This window comes from Dromiciops gliroides, chromosome 2 (assembly GCF_019393635.1).
Source record: "Dromiciops gliroides isolate mDroGli1 chromosome 2, mDroGli1.pri, whole genome shotgun sequence".
Lineage (NCBI taxonomy): Eukaryota > Metazoa > Chordata > Mammalia > Microbiotheria > Microbiotheriidae > Dromiciops > Dromiciops gliroides.
In genome coordinates, this window is record NC_057862.1 from 88,184,869 (window position 1) to 88,209,772 (window position 24,904).

The 24,904-nt window shown below is 39.9% G+C and overlaps 1 protein-coding gene across 6 annotated transcripts in view; it reads right to left on the reverse strand.

Moving 5' to 3' along the window:
• Window positions 1–24,904, reverse strand: part of TACC2 (transforming acidic coiled-coil containing protein 2) — a 306,574-nt gene that overhangs the window by 245,388 nt on the left and 36,282 nt on the right. For all 6 annotated transcript variants that reach the window (XM_043983128.1, XM_043983126.1, XM_043983127.1 and 3 more), the window contains exon 4: window positions 7,165–7,343. In XM_043983128.1, the coding sequence (XP_043839063.1) occupies window positions 7,165–7,343 (179 nt within the window). The remainder of the gene's footprint in view (window positions 1–7,164; window positions 7,344–24,904) is intronic.

Consider the following 24,904-nt stretch of genomic DNA (forward strand, 5'->3'; position numbering starts at 1 on the left):
TATCTAGGCATATCTAAATGTAATAATGTAGAAAATTTACATTATGTATCTCAGATGTGTATTTGTATATTATATCTGTGTTTGATATATGTATAAAATACAATTATATATCACAAATAAAATTTTTAAAATTTAAAGAATAAGGTGACAACCAGGAGTAATCATGACAGCACCTTACAAATAAACAGATTGGAGGCAGGGCTAACAAGATAAGGAGCACACCTAGCCTCCAGGAGACCAAAGACATCTAGACTTCAGAATGTCAGAGGCAAGAGAGATTCTAGCAAGCTCACTTTAAAGATGTTGAAATGAAAATTCAGAAAGTCTGAGTCTCACACACACACACACACACACACACACACACACACACACACACACACACACACCCCAAGGTCACTCAGCTAGTTGGTGGCAGAAGGCCGGTTTCCTGGCACCCAATCCAATTCTCTTTCTGGATTCTGCTACATAGAAACATCTGTTGATAAACAAAGTTATCAACACACCGACATGTTGACATACCGAAAAGTCATTATGATTCTATTTCAGGACAAAGAAAGAAGCAACCACCCAACACTGGAATGGCCAAAATCCTAGCATTAAGAACATTTCAAGGCAGGAAATATTGGGTCTGTCTCTTACTGACTGCTGAGAAATCATGTTATCTTTCATATGCAAAGAAGACTGACCTACCGTTGGTTGGAATTCTGTTTTCCAAGAGTCAGAATGAGTTGGAGCTGATCCATCTACAAGGTGCCACCTTGTGACAAATTGCATGACAGCTGGCTAAGGTTAGGCATATGGTCCAGCTATACTAAGTATAAAAACAACAACTGACATTTATATAGAATGTGATTGCTTTCTTTGTAACCACCCTGTATAGCACAACTATTTTTATCTCTATTTTACAGAGAGGGAAACTGAGGCTCAGAGAAGTTAAATTACTTGCCCGAGGTCAAAGGGTTAGTGAGTGGCAAAGCTGTGGCTTGAACCCAGATCTTCTGGCTACAAATCACTATACCACAGTCACCAGAAATGTTTGGTTTAATTATCCACTAAGCAACAGTGAACAAACATTTATTAAGCACCTATTATGTACCAGACATTGTGCTAAGTGCTTTACAAATATCTCATTTGCTTCTCACAACAACCCCAAGAGGCAAGTGTTGTTATTATTCCCATTTTAAAATTGAGGAAACCAAGGCAGACAGAGGTTAAATGACTTGTCCAGAGTCACACAGCTAGTAAGTGTCAGAGGCTGGATTTGAACTCAGGTCTTTCTGACTCAGGCCAATGCTCTATCTATTGTGTCAGCTAGTTGCCTTTAACCAAGAAATAATAACAGCATTATTATTATTAATAACAATAGCTAACAATTAAATCATGTTCTGTGCCAGGCATGGTGCTAAATACTTTACAATTATTATCTAATTTGATCCTCACAACAGCCCTAGGAGGTAGTTGCTATTATTATCCTCATTTTACAAATGAGGAAACTGAGGCAACCAACAGTTAAGTGACTTGCCCAGGGTCACACAGTTCATAAGTGTGAGAGTCTAGATTTGAATTCAGGTCTTTTTGTCTCCAGGCCCAGAGCTCTATTCATTGTATCAACTAGCTGCCTCTTTATCAAATAGACCAAAGATCTACAGATTTTATTTTAAAAGTTTATGAAAATGACCTACAAAAACCCTATAATTCTGGTTCTAAGATCGATCCTTTTGATTTTAATTTCCTCTCTCCCCTAACATGAATTTCTTTGAGGGTCACTAAGCTAATAGCACACTGATCCAAACTGTAATTTTGCTATTACACTAAAAAGAGCCTAAAGTAGGGATCACCATGAAGGATAGAGCAGAATCGTAGCTTAAGATCTGGAAGGGGTCCCAGAACCCATCTAGCCCAACACCCTTACTTTGAAGTTGAGTAAACTGAAGCCTGAAGAGATTAAGTGACCTGCCAAGGTCACACAGGCAGTAGGCAGCAAAGGCAATATCTGAACCTATGGGTAAAATGGTGATAATAGCCTAGCTCAGAGGGGTGTTGTGAAGATCAAATGAGACTGTTTACTTTGCCAAAGGAAAGTGCTTTGCAAACCTTAAAATGTCATGTAAATGTCAGTTATTATTCTTATGAATCACATTCCCCTGACCGTATCCAGGCCAACATCACAGTTATGTCTAAACTCCTGAACTAGTTTCCCTGTTTCTGGTTCCCACATCAATCAATCCATTCACTGCATGAGGGTTAATAATCTTTGTGTGTGTGTGTGTGTGTGTGTGTGTGTGAGAGGCAATTGGAGTTAAGTGACTTGCCCAGGGTCACACAGCTAGTGTCAAATGTCTGAGGCTGGATTTGAACTCAGGATCTCCTGAATCTAGGGGCGGTGCTCTATCTACTATCCACTGTACTACCCAGCTGCCCTAGGGTTAATAATCTTAATGTTAGTTAATTACATATTTAAACTTAGCATGCATTTCTGCTTCCCCTATTGCCTGGAGAATAAAGTCAGTATCTTAGCTTGGCATTCTAAGCCCTCTAGAATTTATTATTAATTATTTGGGGCAGCTAGGTGGCACAGTGGATAGAGCACCGGCCCTGGAGTCAGGAGTACCTGAGTTCAAATCTGGCCTCAGACACTTAACACTTCCTAGCTGTGTGACCCTGGGCAAGTCACTTAACCCCAATTGCCTCACTAAAAAAACAAAACAAAAACAAAAACAAATTATTAGGCATAATAATTGGAAGAATTAGCATTTACATAGCATTTTAAGGTTTGCAGAGAACTTTGCAAATGTTATTTCATTTGATGCTCACACTAGGTAGCCCTGTGAGCTAGGTGCTATTATTATCTCCATGTTACAGATAGGGAAACTGAGGCTAGGAGAAGTTAAATGACCCAACTAATATGTGTCTGAATTAGGATCTGAACTCCTGACATTTAAATGTTTTCTGACGCCAAGCTCAGTACTCTCTCTACTAGGCCACCTAGCTTCCATTCTGACCTTTACCCATCCATCCAGATTTCTCTTTAAGCATTCTCCTACTTAAATTCCCCATTCAAGCCACATTGGACTATACCCTGTTTCCTGAACAAGTCGTGCCCCTTTTATGCCTTTGTTCATTCAAACCACTCAAATAGTTCAGCCACATCACTGGTTCACTCCACTGCTGCAAATTGCAGCCCTTCATGCCTGCTTACCCCCTATGACCCCAGTGCACGTCTTCTAGTTCCTCATGGAGGTCCTATCCATGAAGCATGTGGGGCATCCGTCAGTCATCTCTCCCCTTTACTATGTAAACAAAGGAAATGATACTCTTCTTTTCTGCTCAGACATTTCCATGATCACAACCTTTCCATAGTTCCTCTTTGGTAATTCCTTATTTGTAATGTGTTACAGCCCGATCATTCCACTACACAGCTCTTTACCTTCACAGTATATCTTTTATATGTCATCTTGTCTCTGCTCATACAGTCACTATTCAAGTTCAAACCCTCGGAACATTTTAGTTGGACATTGAAATGGCCAGGGGGAACAAAGTGGTGAAGTGGAGAGAGTACGAGACCTGGAGTGAGGAGGACCTGAGTTCCAATATGGCCTCAGACACTTACTAGCTGTGTGACCTTGGGCAAGTCACTTGACCTTCTTTGTCTCAGTTTCCTCATCTGTAAAATGAGGTGGAGAAAGAAATGGCAAACTACTCCAGGATCTTTGCCAAGAAAACCCCAAATGGGGTCACAAAAAGTCAGACATGACTGAAAGACTCAACAACAAGAAACTGAAATCACCTCCTAATTAGTCTTCCTGCCTCAAATCTCTCCCCAACCCAGTTGATCCTCCTTTCAACTGTAAACATGATTTTCCGAAGATGGCCATGTTGCTCCACAACCCAATAAACTCCAGTGGCTCTCTATTACCTTCCCAAATGAAATGTACACTCCTCCACTTGACATTTAAAGTTCTTCACAGTCTGATCCCTCCCTCCCTTTCTAGTCTTTTTATGCTTTACTTCCATCCATGTACTCTACTATCCACCTGGGTTACTAACTGTTCTTCTACATGACATTTCCTACCCTTTGCACTGGTTGTCCCCCATGTCTGGAATGATCTAGCTCCTTACTTCTGCCTCTTAGCTCCCTGGGCATCCTTCAAGATCCAACTTACAGCCCACTTTCTATAGGACTCCTTTCCTAGGCCCTCCCACTACTAGGGATTGTTTCTCTCTCTCTCTCTTATATATATATATATATATATACGTATACACACACACACACACACACATATATATATATATATATATATATATATACGTATACACACACACACACATATATATATATATATACGTATACACACACACACACATATATATATATATATATGTATGTATGTATTTATATTTGGTTCCTATCAGTCTAGTTATCTATATGTCATCTCCCTCCCCCTTTGGAGGCAGATACATAGTACAGTGGATAGAGCCCCAGACCTGGAGTCAGAAAAACCAGAGTTCAAATCCTACCTCAGACACTTACTATCTATTGACCTTGGGCAAGTCACTTAACCTCCGTTTGCCTCAGTTTCCTCATCTATAAAATGGCAATAACAATAGCACCTACTTTGAAGAGTTGTTGTGAGGATCAAATGAAATAATATTTGTAGCACTTAGCTTAGTGCCTAGTATATAGTAGCTCACTGCTTGGTGCATAGTAAGTACTTTATAAATTCTTGATGACTGACTTGTTCTTTGAAGGATTTTCATTTTCAGTTCTACGGAGATGATATTATTCCATGACTTAGTACCAGGCAACAATACTAGAGGAATATCAATATTTAAAAGATGATTCTTCATTTCAAGGAGAAGTTTGGGGGCATTAAAAGAATTTTGCAGATTTCCCAAGGCAATTCAGCCCATCTATTCCTCCTGTTCAATTCTGGGTCCAACTTATCACCCATTTGTAGTTTATGTTCATCCTGTCAAATACAGCAGCAGACAAGCTCAACAGCCTGTTCTAATCACTGCATGTCATTGTCTGATGATACAAGGTAGCTTGTGTTACCTTTTCCACATCTTCCCAACCAGATTATTAGCTTTTCAAGAGTTTAACAAGGGCTTCTGCCCTTGTGTTCCTGTATTCCCAGTGCCTGGCACATAGTATGCATTCAATAGCTTGTGTCTCTTATTGATGATAGGGATTTACTATTGGTAATAGGAAACTCCTTCTTTGGGCAAGTATAGGAAGAGATTTTTTTTTTTTTTTGCAGGCAATGGGGGCTAAGTGACTTGCCCAGGGTCACACAGCTAGTAAGTGTCAAGTGTCTGAGGCTGGATTTGAACTCAGGTACTCCTGAATCCAGGGCCGGTGCTTTAACCACTGTGCCATCTAGCTGCCCCAAGATTTCTTTCCTATTGCATTTCCATTTCAATATATTTATTGATTCTTTCTTGAAGGGCAACGAGGGTTAAGTGACTTACCCAGGGTCACACAGCTAGTAAGTGTCAAGTGTCTGAGGCCGAATTTGAACTCAGGTTCTCCTGAATTCAGGGCTGGTGCTTTATCCACTGTGTCACCTAACTGCTCCCTTCCCCTTTTAATAAAAGGCAAAGTTTCAGAGAAAACAAAATGATGGAGGCTGGGGTCACGAGAAGTAAAGGACCTTAGCTCTTAATGCCCTTCCAGATGTGAGGCAAAACCAAAACCCAGATCCATAAACTGCTGAAGGACTCTCTCAACCACAAAGGGAAGACTAATGAAACCTTGGGTCTTTGCCAAGGGTGGTTTCTGTTATGCATAAATTTCAGGGAAAAAAATTAGTCACTAATTAATTTCATGGTCATACTGGGCTAATTAAGTCGTCTGGCTGAAAACAGGAATTAAAACCACTATGTAGTTACTGGTGCTAAAAAGCATTCTAAAGTGGAACAGATTTTAAGAAAGAGCAAAGGAAATCCCAACTAGAAGAAAAGGGTGAAAAGTGACACCATTCTGTGAGGGCTGGTTTCCTCTCAGGGACAACAACACTCAGAATCCCAGTTGCTTCCATTTCCTTGCAAAAAATCTTCCACTCATACCAAGAGAGTAGCCAGTCCCTCCTCCTGAAACCACACAGCTAAATTGCATAATGTTGGCCACTTGCAGAAAATGAAGGGGAAGGATGGGGGAGGAGAGGTTGAGATTTCCAAACACCTGTAGTCAATTGTATTTATTTTAAGCAGCCAAAACCCCAAATTGGAACCTCTTTGCAGAGATGCTGTGGCTAGGATCCTTTGGGAATGGCTATGGCACAGTATGCTTTTAGACCTAAGGATGGAAAATCTAGTGTATTTGATAGTGTCATATAGCAAAGGAAACAGTAAAGTCTCTGACTCAAGCAAATCCGCATGTGTCTGGTATCTTGGGAAAAGAGTCATTGGGGATGTTCTTTTTTGGGGGGAGGAATGGGGGTTAAGTGACTTGTCCAAGGTCACACAGCTAGTGTCAAGTGTCTGAGGCTGGATTTGAACTCAGGTCCTCCTGAATCCAGGGCTGGTGCTTTATCCACTGCACCACCTAGTTGTCCTAGGGGATGTTCTTAGTGAATTGGATCTGGCCAAGAACTGACTACACAACTCAAACAATTTAAATTTTAGTCAATTTCAGGGCTATGCCCATCAATCCCATCTGGGGCATTTGTTCTTTGCCTGAGTTTACCACCCAAGTGGTAAATTGGCTGTGGCAATAATCAGCTATCAAGAGAGCCAGCAAGTGGACACTTCAGAAAGGCCTTTTGTCTTTCTCAATCTTCCATTTCAAGATCTGCACTTAGGAGTTTATCTGAATGTGGACTTGGAGGGAATAAGAGTCCATAGTAAGCACATTTATTAGATGGCTAAAAGAAGACACCCAGTCTAGTAGATTATAGTCTCCTTGAGGGCCAGGACTGTTTTATCTTGTATCTTTGTATCTCCCCAAGGCCTAGCATAATGTGGGCACTTTTAAAATTTGCATTTTCTAATTCTCTGGTATAAGTTGATTCTAAAGAGAGAGAGATGAAAAGCAGTGAGGTTTTCATCTCTTCACCGTGGGTTGTCTGATACGTCAGTCTGGATTGGCCAAGCAGCAAGTATCCAGGCTGCCAGATGCCAGACCATGCCATGATTCCAATTTTCTTACAAATGTGTTCCTACCTGGTGATACTGCTCAGTGACGCAGGCGTATCTTCAGCATGGGGCACGGCTATAGTTGGCCAGACCCCAGGGGAGGTACTGCTAACAGTGTTTCCAGTTTTCTTTGCCTGTTTCTGCTTTATGTCATAACTATTTTCAACAGGCTGGGCTGCTTCTGGTGCAGGAGTTGGCGACACCCCCTGAAACAGAGAAAAGGGTGGGGAAAGCAACGAGAGGAAATTAAATAATGCATAAAGAGAGGAGAGGACATCAGCAGACCATTGGTCTCACTTTGGTCATGGAACAAGGCTTTCAAAATGGGAAGTAATCCTAGTTTCTTTAGTTTTGTCCCCCCATGAGTGGCCAGGAATCATCTAAAGGTCTTTGAGAGCCCAGCTATGATCAACATCTATTGGTCCAGGGCTGCCCATATGTGTTGTTGTTGAATAGTTTCAGTCATGTCCAACTCTTTGTGACCCTGTTTGGGATTTTCTTGTAAAAGATAATGAAGTGTTTCTTTCTCTAGCTCCTTTTACAGATGAGGAAACTGAGGCAAGCAGGGTTAAAGGGTCACACAGCTACTAAGCATCTGAAGCTAAATTTGAAATCAGGTCTTTCTGACTCCAGGGGTCAGTGTTCTATCCACTGCTCCACCTAGCTGCCCCATAGCTGCCCGAATAAAACAGGGCAAAAGGAAATTATTTTCCACAGTACCTGGCACATAGTATGTGTATAATAAATGTTTGCTGATTGATTGATTTTCTAGGATGGGAGCTGTCCAATTTTATTCAGCAGTGCTCTCTCTGATTTCCCAGGTTCAACTCTGTCAAACAAGACTTCTGTTCCCTACTATTCCTCCCAGTATTAGCAGGCCTTCCTGGATCTTGTTTACTGTTGTCCTACTAGGTCTGTCCAATATGCTTCTCTAAGGCAAAGAGATATGTGCCTTATAATTCTCCTGATCTCGACCCCCACTCTAGACCTTGTTTCTAATCACTGAGTCTCTCCCTGATTAGTAAGAGTCTAGATTCTACCCAAACCTTTCTATTGCTTTCCAAACTGCAGAGATCCTTAATCTGGGTTCAGTGAACTTAAAACATATATATATATATATATATATATATATGTTTATATGTTTATATCTGTACGTCAATATAATTAGGTTTTTTATAATCCTACATATTTTATTTTATGCATGTGCATAATTATTCAATTATTTTAAAACGTTATTTGGAGAAGGGGTCTATAGGGTTCACTAGACTGCCAAAGGGCACACAGGCGCACATGCATGTATACAAACACGTGCATGTGTGTGTGTATGTGTGATGTGTGTGTGTGTTAAGAACTAAAGGAATTGGGGCCGCTAGGTGGCACAGTGGATAGAGTACCAGCCCTGGGGTCAGGAGGACCTGAGTTCAAATCTAATCTCAAACATGTGACACTTACTAGCTGTATAACCCTGGGCAAGTCACTTAACCCCAACTGCCTCACCCCCCCCCAAAAAAATGAACTAAAGGAATTTCTGGGGCAGCTAGGTGGCACAGTGGATAAAGCACTGGCCCTGGATTCAGGAGGACCTGAGTTTAAATCTGGCCTCAGACACTTGACACTTACTAGCTGTGTGACTCCGGGCAAGTCACTTAACCTTCATTGACCCACCAAAAAAAAAAAAAAAGAACTAAGGGAATTTCAACTATAATTTCCCCCAATAAATAGTTGTCCAGTCTCTGCTTGACAGCCTCCAATGAAGGGGAACTCAGTATCTTCCTAGGGTATCTAAATTGATGAGATAAGGGGTAGTCTAAGGCAGGCAGGGCAAGTCAATGTTCCCTGAGGTTATAAAGTTGAGTGGCTAGAATGACTTCAACAAAAATGGGGAAATTTAGAGAATGGGTGGATCTAGGAAACAAGCTTTATTTAAGACACCCTGAATCTGAGATAACTACAAGACAGCCAGTTAGAGATGTCCTGCAGGCAATAGGAAATGCTGACCTATATCTAGATACCTAGATCTTGGAGTCTTTGCAGAAAGATAATTGAACTCAACAGAGATGAAAGAGGACTGAGAAAGAAAGAAGGTAAAGAAAAATTCTGTTACTGGAAGATTAACATAAAAAACATTTAGGCAAGGGGCAGCTAGGTGGTGTGGTAGATAAAGCACCTGCCCTGGATTCAGGAGGACCTGAGTTCACATCCTGCCTCAGACACTTGACACTTACTAGCTGTGTGACCCTGGACAAGTCACTTAACCCTCATTGCCCCATCCAAGAAAAAACAAACATTTGGGCAACATTAATGGAACTGAGAGACAGTAGGATGAAGTAGATAGAGAACTGATCTCTTTTTTTCCCAAACTTCTGGAAATCTAAATCAAAACCTTACTTGATAGAATTACAGAATCTCAGAATTGGAAAGGACCTCAGAAGCTATCTAATGCAATCTGTACTCAAAAAATCATTCTTTCAACAACATACCTGACAAGTAGTCAATCAGCTTTTGCATGAATACCTGCGGTGAGTGGAAAACCACTATCTCCCTAGGTACCTCATTCCGTATTTGCAAAGCTCTAATTTGTTAGGAAGTTTTCCTTATATCTACCCTACACTTGCCTCTGTAACTTCTACCCACTGCTCCCAATTCTTCCCTCTGGGGACAAGCAGAATAAATCTAATCTGTCTTCCAGGGGAAAGTCTTTCACTTATACTCTTCTCCTAGACATACATCTCCAGTTTTTTCAAATGACCTTTGTGTAGCATCATGGTTGTCCTTTCCTGGATTACCTCCAGTTTATCAAAGTGCTTCAGTTACAAAAGAAATATCATATTTTCTATTATCAAGTAGATTTGGGCGATTCACAGCAACATTAGTTCATGAAATCCCAGGCATTTTCCCCAATGCTAAACCATCATCCTCTCCATACAGGCCCTAGGTCAATGGTTTTTAACGTCTTTTTTGCCATGGACCCCTTTCAATGTCTACTGAAGCCTATTTAGAATAATGATTTTAAATTCATTAAAAAAATACATGTGATAGGAGTACCAAGAAAACCAATTATATTTGAATATGGTTTTTAAAAACCCAGTGTCACAGATCCCAGATTAAAAATGCCTGCAAGAGGAATCTGATTTTAGAATGAACACATTTAACAGTATAATACAAAACAAACAAACTTATCTACATTGGGAGTGAGGAGAACCACCTGCTTCAAATATTAGCCAGCTGAGCAAGCAAAAAATATTGTTTTATGGGCATGTAAATAGCTAATTGGAACTTTCTATATAGAAGAGTAGACCTTGGAATTCATTTATTCCCTTCTCATTTTTTGTTTTAGTTGCATTATTTTAGTCATGTCTGACTCTTTATGACCTCATTTGGGGTTTTCTTAGCAAAGATACTGGAGTGGTTTGCCATTTCCTTCTCCAGCTCATTTTACAGATGAGGAAACTGATGCAAAGAGGATGAAGTGATTTGCCCAAGGTCACACAGCTAGTAAGTGTCTGAGGCTGGATTTGACCTCAGGAAGATAAGTCTTCCTGACTCCAGGCCCAGCATTCTATCCACTGTGTCATCTAGCTGTGTTGCGCCCTCCCCCCCCCCCCTATTTTTACAAATAGTCAAGAGAGATGAAGTGACTTCCCAAGGTCACACAGTCAAACCCAAGGTCTTTTAAATTACACAGTCCTTTGCTTCTTTCTATCACACCATATTGTCTCTCAACTGCAAATATAAAGTTGTTTTAGTTATAAAGATCATTTGCAAGGGACCAGGAAGGGAGAAATATGGAAAGAAACATAGAATTGACAAAGGATAGGTGATAAGAAGATTATTCCCTTAGCTCTTTTTTAAAATTATGAAAGCATTTTATTATTTTCCAGTTACATGTAGATATAGTTTTGGTTTTTTTTTAACTTTTTTAGTGCGGCAATTGGGATTAAGTGACTTGCCCAGGGTCACACAGCTAGTAAGTGTTAAGTGTCTGAGGCCAGATTTGAACTCAGGTACTCCTGACTCCAGGGCCAGTGCTCTAACCATAGATATAGTTTTCAACATTTGTTTTTATAATATTTCTAGTTTCAAATTTTTTCCCTCCCTTCCCTCCTTCCCCCCCTCTCTAAGACAGCAAGTAATCTGATATAGGTTATATGTGTACAATAACATTAAACGTATTTCTGCATTAGTCATGTTATAAGAGAAGAATCAGAGCAAAAAGGAAAAACCTCAAAAAAGAAAAACAACAGCACCAAAAACAAAAGAAATAGTATGGTTCAATCTGCATCTATATTCCACAGTCTTTTAGTTTTTTCTGGATTTGGAGAGCCTTTTGTACCATTGTATTGCTAAGAAGAATCAAGTCTATCACAGTTGATCAACACATAATGTTGAGGATACTGTGTACAATGTTCTCCTGGTTCTGCTCATCTCACTCATCATCAGTTCGTGCAAGTCCTTCCAGGTTTCTCTGAAATCCACCTGCTCATCGTTTCTTACAGCACAATAGAATTCCATTACATTCATATACCACAACTTGTTCAGCCATTCCCCAATTGATGGGAAGCCCCTCAATTTATTCCCTTAGCTTTTAACACTTTTCCAGATGTGAGACAGAAGCAGAGAATGAATGTTCATGAGGAAAGGACAGGAGGGCTTTGGTGGAATAAAAGTTCAGTCTGAGTTAACAAGGTGATGTGGCAGTCCCAAAAGCTATTGGAAAGTTAAGTTCTTCTTCATGATAGCATGAAGGTGACTCTGGTGTCTCAAAACCCATGTGATTCAAGCACAAGTAAAAAGGCTCTGGGTATGGATGGGGCTGGCCAAGTGTCCATCATCTGAGGACAGGGTTAGCTAAGCGCTAAGAGGACAGCTGTCAGACAATGAATTTATTTGGCCTCAGAGGCTCATGAAAGTACTAAGGCATGGAAGGGCTGGAGTCTGCATTAGTGAGGGGAATTCCTACATCACGATCTCTGAAATCCCAGACCTGTTAAAGTCTGTGAAGTAGGAAGTATCCAAAACAAGCAAAGTTATAGTCCCACTGAACTCTTCCTTGGACAGACTGCATCTGGAATAGTATATTCAGGTCTAGACCATATTTTTAAATGTAGTGATGATTTTGAAAATGTCTAGTGGTGACCAGGTTGGTAAGAGGTCCAGAAACCATGCCATATAAGGATTGGTTGAAGGAACTGGAATGTGTAGTTTGGAGCAAAAGACTTGAAACAATGCCACAATTGCCTTGAAATATATGAAGATATATCATGTGTTTTAAGGATTAGATTCGATTTTTCTTGGCCCCACAGGGCAAGACCAGGATCAATAAGTGAAAATGAAAGAGGAAGATTTCAGTTCAATTAGAAAGGAAAAACTCCCCAACAATCACAGTTGTCCAGATGTGAAACAAGCTGCCTCAGGACATAGTAGCTTCCTGACAATAAGATTTAATCAATCCAGTGTCCAAACCCCACAGACTCAAAGCTTCCGTTTTTTTCCATCACACCATATTACTTCTCAATTACAAATACAGTCTTATTCTTGCTTAGGCCAATAAAAAATTCATTTGCATAGGATTAGGAAAGGAGAATTGTGGGAAGATGTATAGAATTAATATAGGCTAACTGATGAGATAGGTAGCTAGATGGTGTAGTGAATAGAGCACTGGGCCTAGAGTCAGGAAGACTCATCTTTCTGAGTTCAAATCTGACCTCAGACACTTACTAGCTGTGTGACCCTGGGCAAGTCACTTCACCCTGTTTGCCTCAGTTTCCTCATTAGCAAAACAAGCTAGTGAAGGAAATGGCAAACCACTCCACTATCTTTGCCAAGAAAACCACAAAAGGGGTCACAAAGAATCAGACACAACTGAAATGAGTCATAAGAAGACAATTCTCTTAGAAGAAAATTTCCATGGTCTACAATCATAAATTATCTCATTCTTTGTATTTGTATACAGCACATGCCTGCCACCTACTATGCTTTTAATGAATACCTCTTGATTGATTGGTTGAACTCAGGAATTCATCAATGCCTGGCATATAGCGGGCACCTAATGCATACTTGTTGATTTCCTTTCTAGTAGAATCACTCTCCACTCTAAGATCCCCAGCCAGCAGAGACTGAGTGAATCATTTACAAAGCTAAGCCATATGATGCTTCCTGTTGCTATAGATAAAAGAACTACACTGGGGAAGGAGGCACCCCCCAAAGACAACAACACTGACATAACTGGCCAATATTTAGCTAACATTTTTAAAGTACTTTAAGGTTTGCAAAGTCCGTTTGATCCTTACAACAACCCTCTGTGGGCAGCAGTGATACTTGAATCCAAGTCTCTCCAGACTCCAAGTCCATTGCTTTTCCCATTATATCATGCTGCCAGAAACTACCTTAGCCAAAAAGCACAATCACCTTTCCAAATGCAAAGACATAGTGGCCAAAAGAAACACCTATTTAAACCAGAAACTTATTTGTAAAAGAGTGTTAAGAAGAGCAAAAAGTGATGAGGGTCTGAGCTAGAATTCCAGCCATGTGAGTGGAGAAGAGAGCGATGAGAAGAGGGCTGTGGGGGTAGTAGCAACAAGACTGATCGGATGGGAACAGAGAGACAGTGAAAAGTTATGGTTGACTCCAAGATTGTGAAACTGGGTGACTAGAAGGATGGTGGTGTTCTTGATACCTGGGAGATTAGGAAGAGGGATGAGTTTGGAATCCAATTGGAAATCTCCAAAAGGCATTTAGTGACTGGACCTTATGACAAAGATTGGGCTTGACAAATGTGAATGCTTGACATAGAGATAATAATAGAATTCATAGGAGCTAATGAGATCACCAAGAAAAGGAGTGTAAGAGAAGGCTCAGGTCACAGTACTGGAAGTTAAACCCACACCTAGGAGCAAGATATAGATGATGAGCTTCCAAGTGAGTGGGAAGGGTAGGAGGTGAGAACCAAGAGAGAAAAGTTATGGAAACCCAAAGATGAGAAAGTACCTAAGAAGAGAATGTTGTTAAAAGTATCAAATGTTGAGTACCTGAGTTCAAATTCGGCCTCAGACACTTAACACTTACTAGCTGTGTGACCCTGGGCAAGTCACTTAACCCCAATTGCCTCACTAAAAAAAAAAAAGTATCAAATGCTATAGGAAGAGGGCTGAGAAAAGACAAATAAATTTGGCATTTGAGAAATCACTGGTAACTTTGGAGACAGCAGTTTCTGGTGAGTCGATGAGTCTGGAAACTAAACTGCAAGGTATTGAATGTAAAGAATAAAAAGAGAAAGTAGAGGCAATGAAAATAGACAACTTTTTCTAGGAGTTTAGCTATGAATGGCAGGAAAGATATGAGGTGAGAGCTTGAGGAAACAGGTCAAATATGGGCTTTTTAAGCATGGGATTGACAAGGACACATTAAGACTGGATTTAGATCAATTGTATACATTATTTTCAGTTTCAGTTCTATATATTTACAAAAATGTTCATGTTATGTTTGTGAAGTTCAAAATACAAAAACTTTAAACTTTAAAAAAGATTAGATTTAGGAAGAGTGGTACAAAATTAGGATATAAGAATTTTGGAAGTTTTGATTTATAGAAATTGCGGTGATGTCGAGATCAAGAATATGCCTGTGTATGGCTTAGGAGAGAGTATGATGTGGGTAGTGGGAGTTGAAGAGATTGGTAAACTGGATATTTAAGGAAATATCAGCTTGTACATTAAAGTACACTAGTATAAGACCAGGGGTTGGGATGGAGAGGTAGTCTGTAAGCCAGGTACTGGCTTTAGTACAGCCTTTAGTAGATTGACAATTTGATAGATAACTGCCTGGAGAAATTGAAATCAGGCTAAAAGGAGATGATGTCACTTAGTGATGAAAGCAAAGTGACAGTGTGGAAGTGTCAGTGGTGAGCAAAGGCTATGTCTACTTCTCTTCCTGGATCAGTATGTCAGCAACATGAGAAAAATGATGGCCAGACATAAAGCATCTTCTAGAGGGGAGCCAAATCTCAGGGAGAACAGGAAGATGAAAACATGAAAGGAATAGGTCTAAAGTGAAGAGAAGCTTGTTGGAGACAAAATGGGAGCAACAGTGGGCACAAGAAAAATGTAAATCTATGAACCCTAGTTACACCTAATGAGACATCTTAGGGGGCTAGTTTATTCTGAATAGGAGAAGGGAGGGAAGGCGGGATAAGTACCCATGCCGACAAGATGATGGATACACTGAAGTATGATTATAACTTTCCATTTAGTTTTTATAACCATTGAGGAAGATGCTGTGAGATGGATTTTTCCCCTACTTGGCTTTTATTTTCAAACATATTTTCATATAACAACTAAGTCAGTAACTTAGCACTGTTCATACTTGATTTATGAAGTTGGTTTTTTACCATGTTGCCATATGGAAATGTTTACAGATCTAAATTCATTCCTAGTTTCCATTCATTCAAAATCATATCTCTGCTCAGCTCCTACTATATACAAGGTATTTGCCTAGGCATTGTGGGTAACATAAAGATGAATACGATATGATTGCAATCCCCAAGGGGCTTACAATCTGGTAGATGGATGAGGTATATAAACAAGTATCTACAATTCATGGCCAGATATAGTAAGTACCATCAGAGACATTGGACGGAAATGTTATAGGGATCTGTAAGAACGAGAGGTCTATCCCAATTCAATCTGTACAGACATTTTATAGAAGGATGGGGAAAGTTTTTATGGAATAGGTGACATTTGAGTTGTGTCTTAAAAAGACTCAAAAGCCGTTTAAGTCAGAGGAAACAGCACATTTGAAAGCACAGAAATGTAAGAAAGTGTAGGGTTCTTGAAATGTGGTATGACTCAAAAACTGCCCCACAAGGAAAGGAAAACAAACACATTGGGGACTTTTCTCCACCCAGCAAATGCTAAATGACAAGAACATTCACAGATTCAGGTATACGGCAGGCCACGGGTACTTGTTTACATTCCTAGAAATAGGACCAACCTGGGAATCTCCTCCTGGCAAAAATATTTTATTTGGCAAAAGGCAATATGGATGAAGTCAGAATATCAGAAGTTCAAGAAAATAGAAAAAGCCAATTCTTGTATGCCTTCAACTTAAAATGAACATAATTCAGCACAGCCCAGAGGGAGAGAGAAAGCCAATATAAGCCAGATCATATTGCTATTGTCTTTGCCAACAGGAAAAAAAATTACCTCATGGAGTCACCCATTCTCTCAATTTCTATATATTGGTTTACTTACATTTACAACCCCACCTACTTCCAAGAAGGTTTCAGGCAGCTGACAGGTTAAAAAGAATTGTTTGCTTATGTGCGGACAAGACACATTCTGGAAAAATACAAAACAAAGTTCATTTAAGGAAGTAGGGGCAGATAGTCCCAAGAACCTAAGAACTACTTCCTGCCACTGACTTGGACACCAAGTTTTCTTCCAGCTATGGTAAAAAAAAGGGTAACATAATGGGAGACATCATTTTCTTTTTCTGATGAAAGAAAACATACATTTTCTCCTGGAATTTCACTTGAACTAAAATTTACCCCAGGGATACTTATATAAACAATATCAAACATCCTGAGGGATAAATATCACTGACTACAATTTTACAAAAAACCAAAAACCCCTGACAAAATGACAGACCTAGTCTTTTTTTTTTCATGGCAATGGGGGTTAAGTGACTTGCCCAGGGTCACACAGCTAGTAAATGTCAAGTGTCTGAGGCCGTATTTGAACTCAGGTATTCCTGAATCCAGGGCTGGTGCTTTATCCACTGCGCCACCTAGCTGCCCCCTGACAGATCTAGTCTTAAACATTTTGATGGAGATAATAAAAACTTGATTCAAGATGATGATGAAGAGAAGGAGGAAGAAAAGTAGGTTGAGAAGGAAGAGGGTAGAATGAGGAGGAGGAGGGGAGGAGGAGGAGGAAGGAGGAGGGCAAGATGGGGAGTGGGAGGAAGAAGGGGTAGAATGAAGAAAGGAAAGAGGAGGAGGAAGAAAACAAGCACAGAAAGGGAAGAGAACATGGTTTAATACAAATCATTCCCCGATTCCTCCAACTAGAAGTGATTTCTGACTACTGTGACCTCTCCATAACACTTTGCACTTTAAATTTGCAAAAACATTTAATACAAAATAGAATGAGTGTATTTGTCACTTCCCTGTCTCAGTCCTACTAGACTCAAAGTTCTTTGTTGCTCTTTGTATTGCCCTGAGTGCCTCTGAAGTTTTGCACATTTTAGGTATTCAATAAATGTTTGTTGAGTTGCAAGGACACTTGACTAGATGTCAGAAGATCTGGCTCTAGTCCATATTTTATCACTAGTTTAAGTAAATGACACTTCTATGGATCTTGGTTTCCTCAGCAGCAAAGCAGAGGGATAAGACTAGACTACTGCAAATATCCCTTCTAGCCATCAATCCCAGAATCCAGGGACTAGGCTCACAATGTCTAGTGCTATTTATACTGTGCTATCTCTCATGAATATCTGCGACTTGATTGATACTTGTCCAGTAGCTTTGGCCCTGCTTCATCCAGGAATTAGCTGATGCATTTTTGTAAAGTCAACAAAGATGAATCAAATGAGTCAAATGACTAGTTCAATTGTTTGTTTGTTTTTTAAAAATTTATTTTCATTTTGGGTTTTTTTTGCGGGGTGATGAGGGTTAAGTGACTTTCCCAGGGTCACACAGCTGGTAAGTTTCAAGTGTCTGAGGCTGGATTTGAATTCAGGTCCTCCTGAATCCAGGGCGGGTGGTGCTTTATCCACTGCACCACCTAGCTGTCCCCATTACTATTTCAATTGGAAAGAAAACAAGTACATTTACATTCCCTCTAAGAGACTTTGGAGTCAGAGGGCTTGGGTTCAAATACTACTTACTCATTTCATGACTTTGGGGAACCTTCCTGGGACACAAGTTTCCTCATTTCTAACACGAAGAAGATGCATGTGATGGCCTCTGAGGCCCCTTCTGGTTCTAAATCTATCATCCTAAAACCACTTCAAACATAAGAATGAAACTGTGAAACAGGCTACCTAAGAAAGAGGCCTCTCAATACTCTCTCCATGAAAATGCTCCATTGGTTTGTTGAGTCTTCCTTGGGGAATCTACAATAAACTCTAATGGTTATTTATTGTCTCCAGGATAAACTCTAAGCTCATCTGTTTGGCTTTTTCAAACCATCATAACCTAGCCCTGTCCTACCTTTCCAGAATCACTAGACATTATTCCTCTTCCCTTTCTCCATTTGGTCAAGCCAAACTGGTCTTCTCTTTATTCTTCATATGGAACACTCCTCTTCCCTTCTCCATGCCTTTTCACTGGTGGCGTCTCCCCATGCCTGGAATACAATCCCTCCTCACCACCACTTAATAGAATTCCTTTCTTCCTTTAGAATGCCGCTCAAACTCCATTTTCTCTATGAAACAGCCTATCCTGATGCCCCCCAATTGCTAGTATCCTCCCTCCTTAACTACCATGTATTGATTCTGTATACATATATTCTCTATGTATACTTGCATATTGCTTTCCTTTATTCAAAGTAAGCTCCTTCAGAATAGGGATTCTTCCTCCCCCCACCCTCGCTTTAGCTCTCGTTCTCTCTGGCTCTCAGCCTCAGTTTCCTCATCTGTAAAATGAGCCGGAAAAAGAAATGGCAAAACACTTCAGTATCTTTACCAAGAAAACTTCAAAGAGGATCAGGAAGAGTTGACCACAACTGAAACAACTAAACAACAAAGCCTCAGTTTCCTGATCTATATTATGGGGATATTAATAACATCTGCCTCACAGGGTTATTGTTTGAATTAAATGAGTTAATATAGGAAAAGGATTTTGTAAATCTTAAAGTGCTATATAAATGCTAATTATTAGTAATGTTAGTAGGCAATCAATACATGTTTGATTGATTGATGACCAAACAGGGCACTCTCTCCACCAGCATCACCCTAAATATTTTATTCTTCTCTGCCATGTAAAGGGATTAAGCACAGGCCTAGATCATTCAGGTGAGGGATTCACAAAAGGAGAGGTTCGAGTCAGAGGAAGAAGTTTTTTAGAGGGGTCAGAGAGAGGAGGAAACAACACAACGGGGAGAATCCCGGGATGTTTTGGTACATTCCTGACTGTATCATATCAGGAGATTCCTTTGAGTTCCTCTGTAGAGACAAATATTTGACTTGGAGGACTAGGACAAGAATTGCACGTGAGAGAGTTCAGCTCAGACATCTCATTTCTCCCCTAGCTGTACTGCTTTGGGACTTCTCTGACTGATTTGTCCACCAAGCCTCCATGTTGGGTACCTTCTCCTCCTCCCCGCCCAACACCCTTTTCTGTTTCCTTTGTGTCAGTAAGAGACTGAAGGTCAGGGAATGTCCTTCTCATCTTATCTTTGTATCCCCAGGGCTTATCACAGTGCCCCAGCACATAGTAGGCACTTAATAAATATTTATTGATTAATGATAATGAGGAGGCATAGATGGGCTGTGATCTACATTGATGCAGGATTCATTTATGAAATCAAGGATTCACTGAAGTTTTATGAATACTTCTAGTCTAAAAAGTGCAGATGATACGGAATGACAGACTGTTAAAGCTAGCAAGAAATTTAGAGGATATCTAGTCTAACGTGCTCATCTTATAGATGAGGAAACTGAGACCAAGAGAAGGAAATAACCATCCCCAACTAGTTAAAGACAAACGCAGGACTTGAACACAGATCTTCCTACAGCAAATCTGGTGCCCTTTTCCCTCTGTTACATGGGCTTAAAAGAGAGGGTTTGGGGCTCTTCTGGAATAATTCTTTCAGGTCTCTGAGTAACTGTATGACCCAGATCTGTTCTCAACCTATGCACAGGATACCTCATTTCAAAGTGGCCAACCTGGGCATAGCACCTCAAGTTTTTGTTTGTTTATTTGTTCGGTCATTTCAGTCCTGTATGATTCTTCATGACATCATTTGGGGTTTTCTTAGCATAGATACTGAAGTGGTTTGCCATTTCCTTCTCCAGCTCATTTTACAGATGAGGATACTGAGGCAAACAGAGTTAAGTGACTTGTCCAGGGTCACACAGCTAGTAAAAGTCTGAGGACAGATTTGAACTCAAGTCTGGCTGACTCCAGGCCTAATGCTCTGTTCACTATAGCTCCACCTAGCTGCACCTCAATGATCTCTATTAATTCGAGATGAGATGGAAGTTAGCCTGGGATATAGGAAGGAGAATTTGGCTGTTTAAAATCTTTAAATGATAAAATGACAAGAGGTTGAGCAGGTTCCTCACCTGGCAAAACGTGAAATGGGCACACAGGCTGACTGGCATGCTTGCTGTGTCATGTAGACTAATACTGAATATGAGGTCCCAGTTTCCTGATCTGTAAGAATACCTGCTGGGTTCCCAAATCAGAATACTAGGAAGTTTAAATTGCCTTTAATTCAAACTATAAAAGGCATCAGATAACTTAGAGAAAGGTAAAAAAGAATGGCATGATTTAAAAACTTGCTGTGGTGATTCAAGAAATGAAAAACAAGGAATCATTTTTGATAAGCAGGGTTTCTGGGTTTTTAGAATTTCAAATCAATTCTTGATCCAAATTTCCAGGCTATATAAAATATACTCTTTCAGGGTTTTGCCAAATGTGAATTCCAACTGTCAGCAAAGTCTTTAAAGTCTTGGCTCTATTTAAAATCTTTAACATGACCAAGAAAGAAAATGTGATTTTCTGAAAATTAAATAAATCCACACTCTTTTCCATAATCCAGGTTCCTTTAAAACAATCCTGGGGTGATTCTGACATGGCCATAAGAACCAAGACAGATATAAGCAACATATACATTAAGCAAGTAGACTTTTGTAAACCTACCAAATGCAAAATTTCCTCGGGCAAAGAAAATACAAGAAGGGTTCAAATTAGTGTTTGGGAAATGAAAAGACAGGCATTCTGCTCCTCTCATTCCTATAATCTCTGCCCCCATAAAAGTCAGATTCGAAAGAACATTGTCAATTTTTTTTCAAAAAGCACACTTAGTGCCACTAATATGCAAAACAACTAAGAGGAACATCTTATAATATTCTGTTTTAATGTGGTAGCCTCTTCAGCAAATCTTGAAAAAACACATTTGGATATCTGAGCCCTCTCCTGCTATATTTTCTACAACTCCCATTGAATCTCCCATCCCAGGTTTAACATCCTAGCAACAGCACTGAATACTGCTGCTGTATTAGGTTACAAGATTCCAAGAGATCTGGTGTTTCAACACGAACCAGGCATCATTTAAAAACGGGCATTTACGGAGTTACCACTTACCCTTAAAAATAGAGGACTGAAATAAAAAGAAACCAGAAAAAAAAATTAAATGCCAATGGCAAACTTATTCTTAAATTGCTTCTAAAATCTTTTTCTTCTCTGTCGTGCTTGCTTAAATTATACAGTTTTGGGGGAGAACAGTTGTTTAGAATATACCAGAATCCTGACTGAAGTTGAAAACAATTTTGAAAAAGTAACACCAACTTTCCAATCCTTAAACCAACACTTAAAAAAAGGAAGGGCTTCTCACTCCTCTCTCCAACTCCCCACAGATCCCACAGATATTACCTCTTAACTTTTTCCCTCCCTGTAGCTCTCTGCATAGACACCGCAGCAGCTTACTGGTTTTGTTCACTTGAATGCTCAAATCCGTTAAGATGACCAATTCATCCACTCTTAGTCAAGTACTTCCTTAAGGATCTTCTATAAGGAACAGTGTGGCTGCAGGTGAATGCTGGGAAGTAGACCAAAGGTCATCCCCATGGCTTCAGGAGTCAGATTTCAGAAACAACTGCCAAGCTGACCAAATATGGAGAGCGAACACATGTTAAATGTTAGAGGCAGCAGGCCACCCATCATTCCCATCAATGGGACATGAATGTCCCACGTGTGTATTACTTACAAACTGATGATCAAGCAGAGGAACCTTTGGGGTATGCTCAAGACAAAAGCACATTACCATTGAGGGGCAGTTCAGGGGTGGCTTCATGACCCACAGGGAGAGAACCCTCCTCTTGTAGCATGACTCAAGGAATGTTCTTTGTTACTATACTGTATCTCACTTATACATCAGTTGTGCCTAACCTCCAGCTTCAAGCTCTGGGCTTAATGCCCCATTTGACAATATCACAAAAATAAAGAATACTAGACTAGTACTTGGGTCCTTGTCCTGGCCCTGCCTTAAGTCAACTGCTTGTAATGTTGGGTATCACTATGACTCAGTTTACCTGTATGCACTGTTGTATATTATTGTTATATGTATATATGCTCAACTACTAGACTGAGCGCCATGAAGACAGGGATTTGTATATGCCCCATTCCCTAGGACAGCGTTCTCTGCAAACTGTAGGCATGTGCTTGAGTCAAATCAAAGAGGGAATTTTTAAGCCAATCTAAGGTTTTGTGAAAATTCCTAAATACCTCTGAAAAATTAGAAATGGAGAATAGGTGCCTAACATAAAAGAGGACAGCAAAACAGCTTAACAGACAATGCACTGGTAAGGATGTAAATCTTGGGCAGCTGGTTAGAACCAGAGATGGGGATGGGGGTGGGGAAGGGAAGCATTGAAAGCATTAGTCAAATTGGAATATTAGACATCTCCATATGGTCATCTTTCCTCCCTATAGATCTGATCATCTGAATTAAATAACAAAAGGGGCAAAATTTAGAATTTGGGAGGGCACCCCCTAATTAACAAAGTAACAAAACTTGATACATCCTTGATAGAATTTCTATGTGCGAATTTATCATTGTTCAGTCATATCAGTGGTGTCCAACTCTTCATGACCCCATTTGGGGTTTTCTTGGCAAAGATACTTCAGTGGTTTGCCATTTCCTTTTCCAGCTCATTTTATAGATGATGAAACTAAGGCACAGGGTCACACAGCTATTAAGTTTCTGAGGCCAGATTTCAACTCATGAAGATGTCTTCTTGATTCCAAGCCCAGCACTCTATCCACTTTGCCACTTAGCTTCCCCTTAGAAGGTTATGTAGAGCAATGATGTTAAACTCAAATAGAAATAGTGCCACTCAACTGTATATGAGAATCCTTGACAGTTGCATGTTGACTTAGTAAATACATATAGCCATTATCTATGTTCTTTTGTATTTTTATTTATTTTGTTAAATATTTTCCAGTAACAGTTAAGTCTGGCTCTAACTCTGGAGTGTCTGGACAGCATGTTTGATATATCTAACCTTGAACACAGAGAGGGTAAGGGATATGCCCAGGGTCACACAGACAATATGTCAAAAGCAAGACTAGTACTGAGGTCTTCTTCACTCCAAGCTTGGTTCCCTATTCATGACCCTATAACACTGTTATTAAAAAGAGGGAAAAAAAAGTCTTCCACTCATTTAATAAGGATAGCTACTTTTGTTCCTCTACTCTATAGCTAAGTCACCTAACTCTTTAGAAGCAAGCATACCTGACCTTAAACTGCTCCATTAGCTGACTTGGCCCTTCCTCAGTGTACACTTAAGACTACTGAAGGCCAAGGCAATATGAAGGTCAGTCCTAAGAGGAACAGTAATTGGCACAAAAATGCTACTGAAATTGATTTTCTGTATGACTTAATGCTGTCTGGCTTTGTCTTCCCTCTATTTCTCTTTTCGATAATAATAATAATAATAATAAATATTTATATAGCACTTAAAGGTATGCAAAGCACTTTGCAAAATTTTCTCATTTTATCTTCATAAGAACCCTGGGAGGCAGGTGCTATTATTATTCCCATTTTATAGATGAGGAAACTAAGGCAGATGGAAGTTAAATGACTTGCCCAAAATCACACAACTACTATCTTGAGGCCACATTTCAACTCAGGTCTTTCTGACTCCAAGTCCAGAATTCTATCACATGAATCACTGTACAATAATTCCCTACACCTGCCTTCCTTTCCAGAAGTCATCTGCCTCAATAAAAATATTATTTATTCAAATAATTGCCTCATTATTTTGTAACTCTTTGTCCTGGCTTATCTGGGAGTTAAAAGAGCACATCCAAACAAAGCAATCTTATTTCCTAAACTATTTGTACTGTTGAACAATGTGTACATACAGATCTCAACTATTAGTTCATATTCTTATTCAGCCAAAGTCCCACAAATAAGAAACGTGTTCAGCAAAGGAGAAAAAATAAACCTCATCAACCTTTCCCAAGGTGGCTTTGTCTTTTTCTTAACCTTCAGGAACTCAAATAGCAAGTCTTTGAGCCAGAAGGACTTTCTATCTCTGTCTGTCCTCTGAATTTCTTCCCACTTTGTTCCTCTGTACACATTCACGTTTCATGTTGTTATTAAAGACATAGCGAAGTGGAAGCCAGGGCCTTGGCTTCCAACATTGGCCAGACATTTACTAGCTGGGCAAAGTCACGCTTATTTGGAGCTCTCTCTTCCTCCTCTGGAATAAAGGAAAAAGACTGTATCCTAGCTACATCACTGAGTTCTCATGAGAAAGACAGTTTGTGAGCTTTTTAAAGCGTTCTGCCAAGTATTATTTTAATCATTCCTGCACAACACGGGCATAGATCAGGTCCCTTCCTGGCTTAGAAATTGTTCTTTGTGTCTTGTCTTTGATAAACTTTGGATCGATTTAATTAAAAACCAGACTCTCAAAAATCATCATTTGAGGATTAAAAGATTCTGCAATCCACAATCTTCAGGATCTCTTCAGAATAAAGTCCTGAACACAATCCATTCTTGGTTTCACAGACTGCATCTCCTCCCTCAGAGAGGGAGGG